Source organism: Papio anubis, chromosome 16, assembly GCF_008728515.1.
Source record: "Papio anubis isolate 15944 chromosome 16, Panubis1.0, whole genome shotgun sequence".
In the NCBI taxonomy this organism is placed as follows: domain Eukaryota; kingdom Metazoa; phylum Chordata; class Mammalia; order Primates; family Cercopithecidae; genus Papio; species Papio anubis.
The window spans coordinates 56,685,261-56,697,445 of record NC_044991.1 but is presented as its reverse complement, the minus strand read 5'-3'; the positions used below and the strand labels follow the sequence as shown (position 1 = coordinate 56,697,445).

The following is a 12,185-nucleotide window of genomic DNA, read 5'->3' as shown; positions in this document are numbered from 1 at the left end:
CAACTGATAAAAAAACAAAATGGGATGATGCAATAAAATATGACATCGTACAATGGAATATTATCCAGTCATAAAAAGGAATGAAGTAGTGATACATGGCCACAGTGGCATGCAACTACAGTCCCAGCTACTTAGGAGGCTGGGGCAGGAGGATTGCTTGGATGAACATGGATGAACTCTGAAAACATTACACTAAGTGAAAAAAGCCAGACACAATATAGAATCACATCATATGATTGCATTTATATGAAATGTCCAGAACAGGAAAATTCATAGAGACATAAAGTAGATTGGTGGTTGCCAGGGTCTCCGGGAAGGGGAAATGGGAAGTAACTGCTAAAGGGTATGGATTTCTTTGTGGAGTAATTATAAGTTTCTGGAATTCGTGTTGATAATTTCACATCTTTTTTTTTTCTTTCTTTTTTGAGATGGAGTCTTGCTCTGTTGCCCAGGCTGGAGTGCAGTGGCATGATCTCAGCTCACTGCAACCTCTGACTCCTGGGTTCAAGCAATTGATTCTCTTGCCTCAGCCTCCTGAGTAACTGAGACTACAAGGCACCCACCACTAAGCCTGGCTAATTTTTGTATTTTTAGTAGAGATGGGGTTTCACCATATTGATCAGGCCCCAAGTGATCCACCTGCCTTGGCCTACCAAAGTTCTGGGATTACAAGCATGAGCTGCCATGCCCAGCAATAATTTCACATCTTTGTGAATATACTAATCAGCACAGAACTGTATACTTGGAAAGGGTGAATTTTATGGTATGTGAACTATGTCTCAATTTTTTAAGTAAGGGAATAGAGGAAGATACACTATACTCACACTAATCAAAAGGATACTGGAGTAGCTATTAATATATTCATTTTAGACAAAGCGGACTTTAGAATAAGAAAGAGTATCAGAACTAATGAGGTCATTCTATAATTATAAAGGAGTCAATTCTCCAAGAAGTCATAATCATCTTAAGCTTCTAACAAGTGTCAAAATTCATGACATGAAACAGACAGAACTAAAAAGAGAAATAGGCAAATCCACAATTACGGTTGGAGACTTCAATACCCCTCCTTCAGTAATTAATAGATCAAAGAGGCAGAAAATCAGTAAAGATACAGATGACCTGTACAGCACTATTAATTAATTTGATCTAATTAACATTTATAGAGTATTTCATCCAATAACAGCGGAATGCACATTCTTCTCAAACACTCATAGAATGTTCACCAAGACAGACCACATTCAGGACCATCACATGCACCTTCACAAATTAAAAAGAATAGAAATCATACAAATTATGTTCTCAGATCACAAAGGAATTAAACTAGAAATCAAAAACAGAAAGATAGCTGACTATAGTAGGAAATTAAACTGCACTTTTCAATAAACCATGGGTCAAAAAAGAAGTCTCAAGAGAAATCAGAAAATACTTTGAACTAAATGAAAATAAAAAGTATAAAACTTTGTGTTATTTGGCTAATGTAGTGCATAAAAGGAAATTTGTAGCATTCAATGTGTGTCAGAAAAGAAGAAATTCCAAAATCAGTAGCCTAAACTTCTACCTTAGTAAACTAAAGAACAGAAAGCTAAATTTGAGACAATAGGAGAAAGAAAATAATAAAAATTACAGCAGAAATCAGTGAAATGAAAAACGGAAAAACAATAAAGAAAATAAATAAAAGCCAAAAGCTAGTTCTTTATAAATAGGAATAAAATTGATAAGTCCCTAACCAGGCTAACCAAGGAAAAGCAAGTGAGAAGACACAAATTACTAACACTGAGAAAAAAAGAGGGGTCATTACTATTGATCCCACAGAAACTGAAAAGATGATCAGGGGATACTATGGACAACCCTATTCCCATAAATTTGATAATTTAGATCAAATTAGCCAATTCCTTGAAAGACACAAACTACCAAAACTTACTTAAGGAGAACCAGAGAAAACTTAGATTGTTCTATGCCTAGTAAACCAATTCATTTAGTAGTTAAAATCCATCTATAAAAGGAAATACCAGAACAATATGGTTTCATTGATGAAATCTGCCAAACATTTAAGGAAGAAGTAATACCGATTTTATATAATATCTTCCAGAAAATAAAAGAGAAAAGAACACTTTCCAACTCATTTTATGAGGTTAGAATTACTCTAATGCCAAAATCAGATAAAGACATTAAAGAAAAAAAGAGCTACAAATATCTCTCATAGACATAACTGTAAAAATCCTTAATAAAATATCAGCAAATTGAATCCAGCAATATTTAAAAAGGATAATAATATATCACAATTAATGAGGTTCATTCCTGGAAGAGAAGGCCGGTTCAATATTTATAAATCAATCAATGTAATACATCATATTAATAGACTAAATAACAAAAGCATATGATCGCATCAATATACACAGAAAAAGCATTTGACAAAGTGCATTGCTCACTCAAGATTTTAAAACTCTAAAAATATTAAGAATACAAGGAAATTTCTTAACCTAATAAGGATATATACAAGAAACCAATATGTAGCATCATATTTAATGTAAAAGAATGAATGTTTTCCTAATAAAATTGAGAAAAAGGTAAGAATGCTCTCCCACACCATTTCTCTTCACCATCATGCTGGAAGTCCTAGATACTGCTAGGAAATGAAATAAATGCTATACAGTTTGAAAAGGAAGGAACAAAACTGTCTTTATTCATGTATGATGTGGCTGTCTACACAGAAAATCCCAAAAATCTACCAAACAAACAAAAGAAAAACTTCTGGAACAAATAAGATAATTTAGCAAGGTCATAGGACACAAGACTAATATACAAAAGTCAATTACCTTCTTCTATGCCAGTAATAAACAAATAGAATTGTAAATTTAATAAACTAAATACCTTTTGAAATAGCATCCCCCAAGATGAAGTACTGAGGTATAAATCAAACAAAATATATAGAGCACCTGTATGTAGAGAACGAAAAAACAAAAACAAAAGAAATCAAAGATCTAAATCATGGAGAGAATGAAGAGACAACTATGGAGTGGAAGAAAATCCTGCATTTATAAACCATACATCTCATAAGGGGTCAATATTCAAAATGTGTTAAGAAACTCAAACAACTAAATAGCCTGGCCAACATGACAAAACCCCATCTCTATGAAAAATGTCCAAAAATTAGCCAGGCATGGTGGTACACGCTTGTAATCCCAGCTACATGGGAAGCTGACTCACGAGAATCATTTCAAGCCTGGAGGTGGAGGTTGAAGTGAGCAGAGATCGTACCACTGCATTCCGGCCTGGGCGACTGAGCGAGATTCTGTCTCAAAAAAAAAAAAAAAATTTTTTTTGAGGGCCAGAAAGATATCCACACAAATACAGTCAACTCATTTTTGACAAAGATGCTGGAACAATTAGATGTTTATAGACAAAAAAAAAAAAAAAAAAAAAATCCTTAACATAGGCCTTATACCTTACATGAAAATTAATATGAAGTCAAAATAGATCATAGACTTAATGTAAAACACAAAACAATAAAACTGCTAGAAGAAAGCATAGGAGAAATCTACTTGACTTTGGGTCTGGTGACAAGTTTTTAGATACAATACCAAAAACATAATTTTAAAAAATTGATAGTTGTACTTTATTAAACTTTTGCTCTATAAAAGGCACTGTTGGCCAGGTGTGGTAGTTCAGACCTGCAATCCCAGCACTTTGGGAGGCTGAGGCATGCACATGATCACTTGAAGTCAGGAGTTCGAGACCAGCCTGGCTAACATGGTAAAACCCCAACTCTACTAAAAAAAATACAAAAATTAGCTGGGCGTGGTAGCACGTGCCTGTAGACCCAGTTACTCAGGAGGCTGAGGCAGGAGAATCACTTGCACCCGGGAGGTGGAGGCTGCAGCGAGACGAGATCCCACCATTGCACTCCAGCCTGGGTGACACAGTGAGGCTCCGTCTTAAGAAAAAACAAAGGCACTGTTAAGAGGATGAAAAGAGCAGCCAGGCATTGACTGTGGTACCTCACGCCTATAATCCCAATGCTTTTGGAGGCTGAGGTGGAAGGATTGCTTGCATTCAGGTGTTCAAGACCAGCCTGCGCAACATAGCAAGACCCCACCTCTTAAAAAAAAAAATTAGCTGGGCATTGTAGAATACCTGTAGACCCACCTATTCAGGAGACCGCGGTAGGAGGATTGTTTGAGCCCAAGAGTTTGAGGCTACAGTGAGCTATGATTATGCCACAGCATTCCAGACTGGGTGACAGAACGAGACCCTGTCACTAAAAAGAAAAAACAAAAAGAGGATGAAAAGACAAGACACAGGATGGGAGTAAATATTTGCAAATCACGTAGCTAATGAAAGATTGTATTAGGGCTTCTCAGAGAATCAGAATTTTTAGGTCCAAAGGCCAGGGGTCTGAGGGGAGGGTACCAGCTATTATAGGACCCAGAGTTTGAAGAGCTAAGAACCAGGAGAACTCTGATGTCGAAGAAGAAAAGATGGATGCTCAGCTCAAGGAAAGAGAGAGAATTTGCACCCTCTCTGCCTTTCTGATCTATTCAGACCCCCATGGATTAGAGAATGTCCATCTACATCACTGAGGGCAATGCTCTTTACCTAGAGTACTGATTCAAATGCTAATCTCATCTGGAAATGATCCCACAGACACACCAAGAAATAGTTTTACCAGCCATCTGGGCATCCCTTGTGACAACCCAGAGAAGTTGACACATAAAATTAACCATCCCAAAGATCATATCCAGAATATGCAAACAGTGTCTAAAACTCAACAATAAGAAAACAAACATCTGAATTTAAAAATGGGCAAAACATATGAATAGACATCTCACCAAAGAAGGTATACAAATGGCAAATAAGCATATGAAAAAATGATCATTTGTCATTATAGAAATGCAAATTAAAACAACTACTACACACCTATTAAAATAGCTAAATTGCAACCAACTGGCAATACCAGTGCTGATGAAGATGCAGAGCAACAGAACTGTCACTCATTGCTAGCGGGAATGAAAAATGGTACTTTGGAAGTACACTTTGGAAGTTTGGCAGTTTCTTATAAAGTTAAACATAGATTTACCATACAATCTAGAAATTATGCCCCTAGGTATTTACTCAACCGATAGGAAATCTTATGTCTACACAAAAACCTGCACCCAATGTTTACAGCAGCTTTATTCACAGTAAAGTCAGATGCAACTAAGACGTCCTTTAATAGGTGAATGGATAAACAAACGGTGGAACAGTCATACTATGGAACATTATTCGGAGATAAAAGGAACAAACTGTTAATTCACACAGCAATATGGATGACTCTTAAGTGCATATTGCTAAATGAAATAAACCAGTTTCCAAATGTTTTATATATGTATATATCTATACATACATATACACATACCTACACATATATATACATATATGATAATTCCGTTTATATGATTTCTTTAAAAAAGCAAATGATAGAGATGGGAAATAGGTCAGTGGTTGCCAGAGGACTGAGAAGGAGACAGGTGGCTAAGTAAAGCACAGTGGATATTTTAGAGCCATGAAACTATTCTGTGTGGTACTGTAGTGATTGATATATCTGCTAAGGGCTTGTTATCCAGAACATATAAAGAGGTCCTACACTATCCATTTGTCACTATGCATTTGTCAAAACCATAGAATTATACAGCACAAAAAGTAAACCTTGGCCAGGCGCAGTGGCTCACGCCTGTAATCCCAGCACTTTGGGAGGCCAAGGCAAGCGGATCACCTGAGGTCGGGAGTTCAAGAGCAGCCTGACCAACATGGAGAAACCCCGTCTCTAGTAAAAATACAAAATTAGCTGGGCATGGTGGCGCATGCCTGTAATCCCAGCTACTCGGTAGACTGAGTAGGAGAATCGCTTGAACCCGGGAGGCGGAGGTTGCGGTGAGCCAAGGTTGCACCATTGCACAATCTTGCAACAAGAGGGAATCTCCATCTCAAAAAAAAAAAAAAAGTAAGCCTTAATGTATGCCATTTTAAAAAATCTACTAGGAGGATGGGGAATCACAGGATAAAATGCAGATGATGACAAAATAATCTAATTGTATTACAAACGTATGAGAGATCTCATTGAAGGGCATGGAGACTAGAGGTGCTGACCCAAACAACTTTGGAAATGACTGGAAACAAGAAGGCTAAAGACCAAAAGAGCTGTCCATAAGCACTGCCCTCCAGTTGGTAGAGCTGGAGCTGTTTCTCACAGGGGTAGCGCTTGACAATTCTGAAACCCCAGTACAAGTGTACTAACATTGAACAATTAAGTAAATGGATGGCAGATGGTACAAGCCAGGTTTTTCACTGCTGAAGTGGAAGGTTATAGATAAGCAAAGGGAGAAGGATAGAATGAACAGTATGAATGTGTCAGAATCAGAGACGGCAGCATGAGCTCATGTTTAACTTAATATAGATACCGATGATAGATACAGAATCATTACAGTTATATGTGTACACAGGCTAGGATACGTACACGTATTTCCTAGCCCTGCTCCCTGGCAGTGGGTCCCCAGTAGCAACATGCAAACTCACCATTCAGATCTGTTTCTAATAACATTCTCCAGTGAAAGGAACCAGGCTCCCTGGAGAAATGGCTGATTCTAAGGCTGGGAAGAAAATATGCAAGATGAGTCTGGAGCAGCTTTAGTGCCAGAAAGTAAGGAAGGGCTCAAAAACCTAACAAAAAATTATGGCAAAGGGACACAGGAGCCAATAGAGAGAGCTCCCAGGCGCCAAAACTGGAACAATTTAAAGCAACAATATAAATAACATAGTATTGGATTACAATGAAAAGTACAAAATAAATATCCATGAGTGCACATGGATATAACAAATGACTGAATAAACAAATAGCAGAAGAATTCCAAATAACTTATTACATACTGCCCCCTTAAGGAAGTGAAGCATAACTCCCCATCCCTTAAGTGGAGGCTGTGCATAGCGGCTATTATATGAGGCTATTCTCATTATTAGATTGGGGTTATTATCAGACTGGTTTGGGGGAGGAAAACCACAGAGGTACAGCGTCATTCTCAACAAGTTATATCGAGAAAATATACTATCAATATCAGTATCACTTAATGTTAACCTTGATCACCTGGTTATTTGATCAGTCTTCTGTTGAAATTATTGTTAATTGTTATTGTTAATTATTATTGTTGTTAATTATTTGATCAGTCTTCTGTTGCTGAGCCTTGAGGCTTGAGGTAACGTCTGTCAGGTAATGGCAAAGGTAATGTTTATCAAGTTTTTTCAACATAATGCTAACTATAATATTATAAATATATTTTTAAATGACTGCAGTGCTTCAGGGCCCTTGCATCATACTCTGCAATGTGACTTTGCCGCTCCTCCCTGGGAGAAGTGATTTCTATTTCCCCATCTCTTGAATCTAGGATGGCTTGTGACATGCTTGGACCAATAGAATGTAATGGATGTAAATTCACACCAGTTATAGTCTCAGGAGGCACTGCATGTAGCCAGACGTTGAGGGACACATAGCCTGAACACCTCTCTAACCCTAGCTGATAGCTAGTCGACTACTGTGATTTAGGCCAGACATGTGATTTAGGCCATTCCAAATACACCAGCCCCAGCAGACTCACCTTCTCTGATCCAAGACACAAGGAGCAAATGCAAAGTTAGCTGAGCTTGGCCCAGATCAGCAGTGCTACCCAGCTGACCCACATGAGCAATACGAAAAGCTTTCTGTTTAAAGCCACTGAATTTTGGAGTGGTTTGTTATACCGCAATAGCTATGTGCCTCACTGGCACCTAGGCATAACAATGCATGTAGGTGGTTATTTGTCGTAACACACTGTGATTAGAGAAGATTAGGAGCAGCTTCAAGGCTCAGCAATAGAACACTGATCAAATAATTACAGGAGAGCCAAACAATGGAATATTATGCAGCTGTTCAAAAGAATGAGGCAGCCCCATGTGAATCAACATGGAACAAACTCCATGATGCATTTTTAAGCGAAGCAGCAAGAGGCAGAAGAGTATATAGGGCAAGCTACTATTGATCCTGTAAAATAATTGTATTTGCATAGACTATCTCCGGGAGGGTACACAGAAACCTGTAACAATGGCTGTCTCTAGGAAGGGGAACTGGGTGCCTGGGGAACAAGAGTGGAAGCGAGACTTCCTTTTCAGGCTATCTTCTTTTTTATCTTTTGAATCGTGTAAATGTGTTATCTATTCAAAAATAAACAAAACCAGAATGTAAAAACTCCTATGCCTTTCAAATTCAGAGAGCCTTATTATTCTCTTTCCAAGACTCCCAAGATCCACCGGGACGAAAAAACAGCAGTCAGGGAACCATTCCGATTTTCTCTGCTCTCTCCCCGACAGTCCCCACCCGCGCAGAGTGAAGCTGATTTCTCTGGTAAACCCTTGTTTGTGAGCTTCGCCCAGGCGACACTACCTCGCCTGCCACTGGAGGGCAGCGCGAGGCTTCCTTCCTGGGGAGGAATTGCGGAGAGACGGTGGTCGGCCCTGAATAGCAGGCTGGCTCCTACATGAAAGGCTCTGGCTTTCCGTTTTTGTTTGCATCTTTGTTTGCTTTCTTTCTTTCTTCTTCTTTTTCTTTTTTTTTTTTTTTTTTTTTTTTTGGAAAAAAAAGAACAAAAAATGGTCTCTACCCAAGAACCCCATTCCAGGCAGTAGATTCGCCAGCCATTGCTTGTGCGTCTTCGCCAAGAGAGGGGGAGATGCGCCGGCGCTCCTTACCGCTCACATCTACCCGGCTGGATAAAACCATTTGGGGAACTTGCCCTTCAGGCTGCTGAAGACTTGCTGCTTCACAAGTCTTACTTGTGAAGACCCGGAGGGTTTGCCTTTGACCCCGCCTGTGACCTTAAGAAAACCCCTTTCTACCCTGCGCCTGTCCCACAGCTGGAAGTGATAATTTTAAGGATGAATTAAACACTTGATTTGTGACACTGCGGAACTAAGCACTTTCTGGACTGTGTTATGCCCCATTTTACAGATGAGGAAGCTGAGGCCTCCAGAGGCGGAGTAACTTGCCTGTGGTTACACAGCTAGTCAGTGGCGGGCAGGATTTGAATCCAGGGTTCCCCGGTTCCTAATCCTCTGCTTTTACGACTTAACTTACCCTGCCTCCAAGGGCTGCTGGGGAAAACGAGGGTTTCAAAGGAGAAGCGGCTAAGGAAAAGCTCTGGAAAGGGCCAAAGGAGAAGCGGCTAAGGAAAAGCTTTGGAAAGGGCCAACGGAGCGGATATTCAGGGAGCCTCTCTGCGAGCCACGCGCCGGCACGCCTCTGGGAAGCCCGCCTCCCCCTGCAGATAGGCGTTGTGACATTCTTGCGTCCCTGTCGAACATGCGAAGAGACCGAGGCCCAGAGTGGCGCAGGGCGAGCCCGGAGGCTGCGCCCCAGTGCTGAAGGAGCCACTGCCGCCGCTTCTTCCGCTCCGCTGCAGTCCGCACGCAGGCGCCGGCTCCCCGAGGCCCCGGGCGCACTGGCCGCACGCCTGGGTAAAAGGTCCGGATGAGTCTGCAGAAGCGCGCCCACGCCCGAGACGGCCGTTTCCGCCGGCCTGGGAAGGGGGCAGAGAAGGGGGTCGCTCGGGCCGCACCGTCCCAGTCCCCGCCGGCCGAGCCGTGCCTTGGGCCAGTCCCCACACTTCGCTTCTTCCCCACCTGGGGAAGGGGGCGCAGCGGTAGGGCACTGGAGCGCACCATGCACCCCGCCAGCGGGTCCTTTCTGCAAACGGGGTTCCTGTTTTCATGCAAATGCCTTTGTTAGCGCACCGGGAACCAGGAGGACGAAACTGCAGCTGACGCGGGCTGCGCGCCGCTTTTCCGCCTTCGCTTGATTCGGCCTGAACGACTAAAACGCGCCGCGCCAGGAACAAAAACACCGGCGCCGCGGAAACCCGCAGTAGCGGCGCGAGAAGTGCAGCTTGGTTGGGGTCCGCGAGAAGCGGTGCACGCGGCGGCTCTCGCGGCGGGGCTGGTGCCTGGAGGCCTTCACACCGCATCACTGAGGGCAAGGAACCTCCAACTCTCCCTCAGTTTCTCCACCTGCATTGGGATGTCCTATATAAGGAGTGCCCGCTCCTTGCTGTAATTATTTTGTCCAAGCACTGTGGGAGGCAGCGTTGAGGAGGCTGTTGTGGGGAGTTTGCCTGTCAGAGAGAAGAGGGAAATAAACAAGAAACATACAGACAAAATAATTTCAAATAGCAACAAGTGTTGATATCATAGCAAACACCACTGCAACGCTTGTGCCAGGCTCTGCTCTATGCTATATGCACATTAGGTCATGTAATCCTCACTCCCTTGCACAGATAAGAAAATGCAGGTTGAATAATCTATTCAAGGGAAATAGGAAGTTGAACAATATGTGGAGAAACAGGTTGAACAATAGCCTCAAGTGTGCAGTAGGTAGGCTGGGCACTTGAGAATATTGGGCCCAGCAGGGGTTCGACCCAGCCAGTCCAGCCCCAAGTGGAAGCTTTTGCACACTCCGTTACACCACTTTTGGCTGTACTAGGAAGGAAGTAAAGTGGTGACACGCTCAAGAGAGAGTTGGGGCTAGATAGGAGCTGCTCCTAGAAGGGTGTCAATGGCCATCTCTATGCAAGGGAGTGTCTAAGCTGAGGCCTGCACAGTAAGAGGAACTAGCCTTGCAAAGAGCTGGGCATGTCCAGCAGAGAAAACAGCAAGGGCAAAGGCCTTGAGGTGGAAGAGTACCTGTGGGGTTTCATGAACATAAGGATGGAACTCAGTGAGCAGCAATAAGAAGGAGAGGAGATGGTCAGGAGCTGAGGGTAGCAGGCTTTGCAGGTCTCAGCAAGGAGCTGGACTTTCATTCTAGGTGTGATGGGAAGTTTTGTTGTTATGGCCACTGAAGGAGTTGGGTGGATGGAGTTCGACTAGAGGGTGGATGCCCTTCCTGCCCTACCAGCCTTGAGTTCAAGGAGGAAGTTGATTACTCAGGCCTTAAGCATGCCCCTCCTCATCTGGCCTCCTGGCTTCTAGGAGATTCCTGAGGACATTCACCAAGTCTCCAACATTACCTGATGTCAGATCAGGTAAGCCCTCATCTTACAGATAGGGCTGAGACTGAGGCCCCGACTTCAGGGATGTGTCTTCACCTTTGAGTAGGAGAAGCAAGGGTGGTATCTGCTTCATCTACTCATGTACCTGCAGCACCTAGCACAGGCTGACCAGCCCATCCTTGGACCCAGGCAAGCAGAGCTGTGCCCTGGCCAGCCTCCAGCTGCGTACGTCCCCATAGGCTAGAGAGTCTGCAGTGCCAAGGGGATATACCCATCCAAGTCTTTGCTCCTTGTCTAGAGTACTACAGATTCCTAGAATTCCAGAGCTTCCTACCTAAAAGTCCCAAACCTGCTGCCAGGCCTCTTCCTGGTCTATTGTCTGGAGGCAGAACACTAAACCCAGGGTGTAGCCAAGGGGCACTGCTGAGCATGGGGTGTGGATGGAGCTTGGACCTGCAGCCTGGTATGTCTACACACATGCAGGTGAGGTGTGCACGGTACAGGATGGAGCTGGGGATGAGAAGGGAAGGTGGCAGGTTATAGGCTGGGAAATGAGCAACCAGGGGATGGGGCTGGCTCTCCCCAGCACCACCACATGTCAGTGCAAGTATCTAAGAAGTCTGTTTCCAAATCGATCCTGGCCTTTCAGGCTGCTGAGAAGTTATACTTATTGAGGAGAAGGATAGAACATTTAAGAGAAGGTATTGGTTTGATTTATAACTTTTAAATATTTAGATTTAAGGGTGAGTGGCCACCAGCCTCTACCAATATCAGGAGTGTGTTTGGCCTAGACCCTAGGAGATATTCAATATTTATCAAATAGATGGATTAATCTCATTTAATTTAATCCTCACACAGACTCAATGGAGGGAAATCACGTCGTCTATATTTTATTGATGAGGAAACTAAGGCTTAGAGATTTAATGACTGACCCTATTTGTCAAGTTAGAAATTTGTCTTGCAGAGCTGAGAGCCTCAAGCCCTAACGTGTCTGATTCCAAAATCCATTGCAATTGGTTCATGATAAGTTCACACCCATTATGACCACATTAAATATATTATAACTGTTTGATTATGTCACTCACTGATCTTCGGGGACATGAGCACTGTTTATATTACATGAAAAAGGCCTTCTCTTCT

General features: G+C 42.5%; 1 protein-coding gene across 2 annotated transcripts; it reads right to left on the bottom strand.

Annotated features, from left to right (window-relative positions):
- Positions 1-623: 623 nt before the first annotated feature.
- LOC116270797 lies at positions 624-10,549 on the bottom strand. Of its 2 annotated transcripts, XR_004179034.1 has the most exons (3): positions 9,137-10,549; positions 6,553-6,626; positions 624-3,292 (listed from the first exon to the last, which is right to left on the bottom strand). XR_004179034.1 is itself a non-coding variant. In XM_031656628.1 (2 exons), the coding sequence occupies exon 1, from the start codon at positions 10,020-10,022 to the stop codon at positions 9,264-9,266; it is 759 nt and encodes a 252-aa protein (XP_031512488.1). In that variant the 5' UTR covers positions 10,023-10,549; the 3' UTR covers positions 5,942-6,626; positions 9,137-9,263. The 2 variants fall into 2 exon arrangements, 1 of the variants encoding a protein (XP_031512488.1); XM_031656628.1 differs by lacking the exon at positions 624-3,292 and having other exon boundaries at positions 5,942-6,626.
- Between the last annotated feature and the right edge of the window lie 1,636 nt (positions 10,550-12,185).

Excerpts from the sequence above, each read along its gene's own strand:
- LOC116270797 (XM_031656628.1), bottom strand. The coding sequence starts at position 10,022 with ATGCGGTGTGAAGGCCTCCAGGCACCAGCCCCGCCGCGAGAGCCGCCG.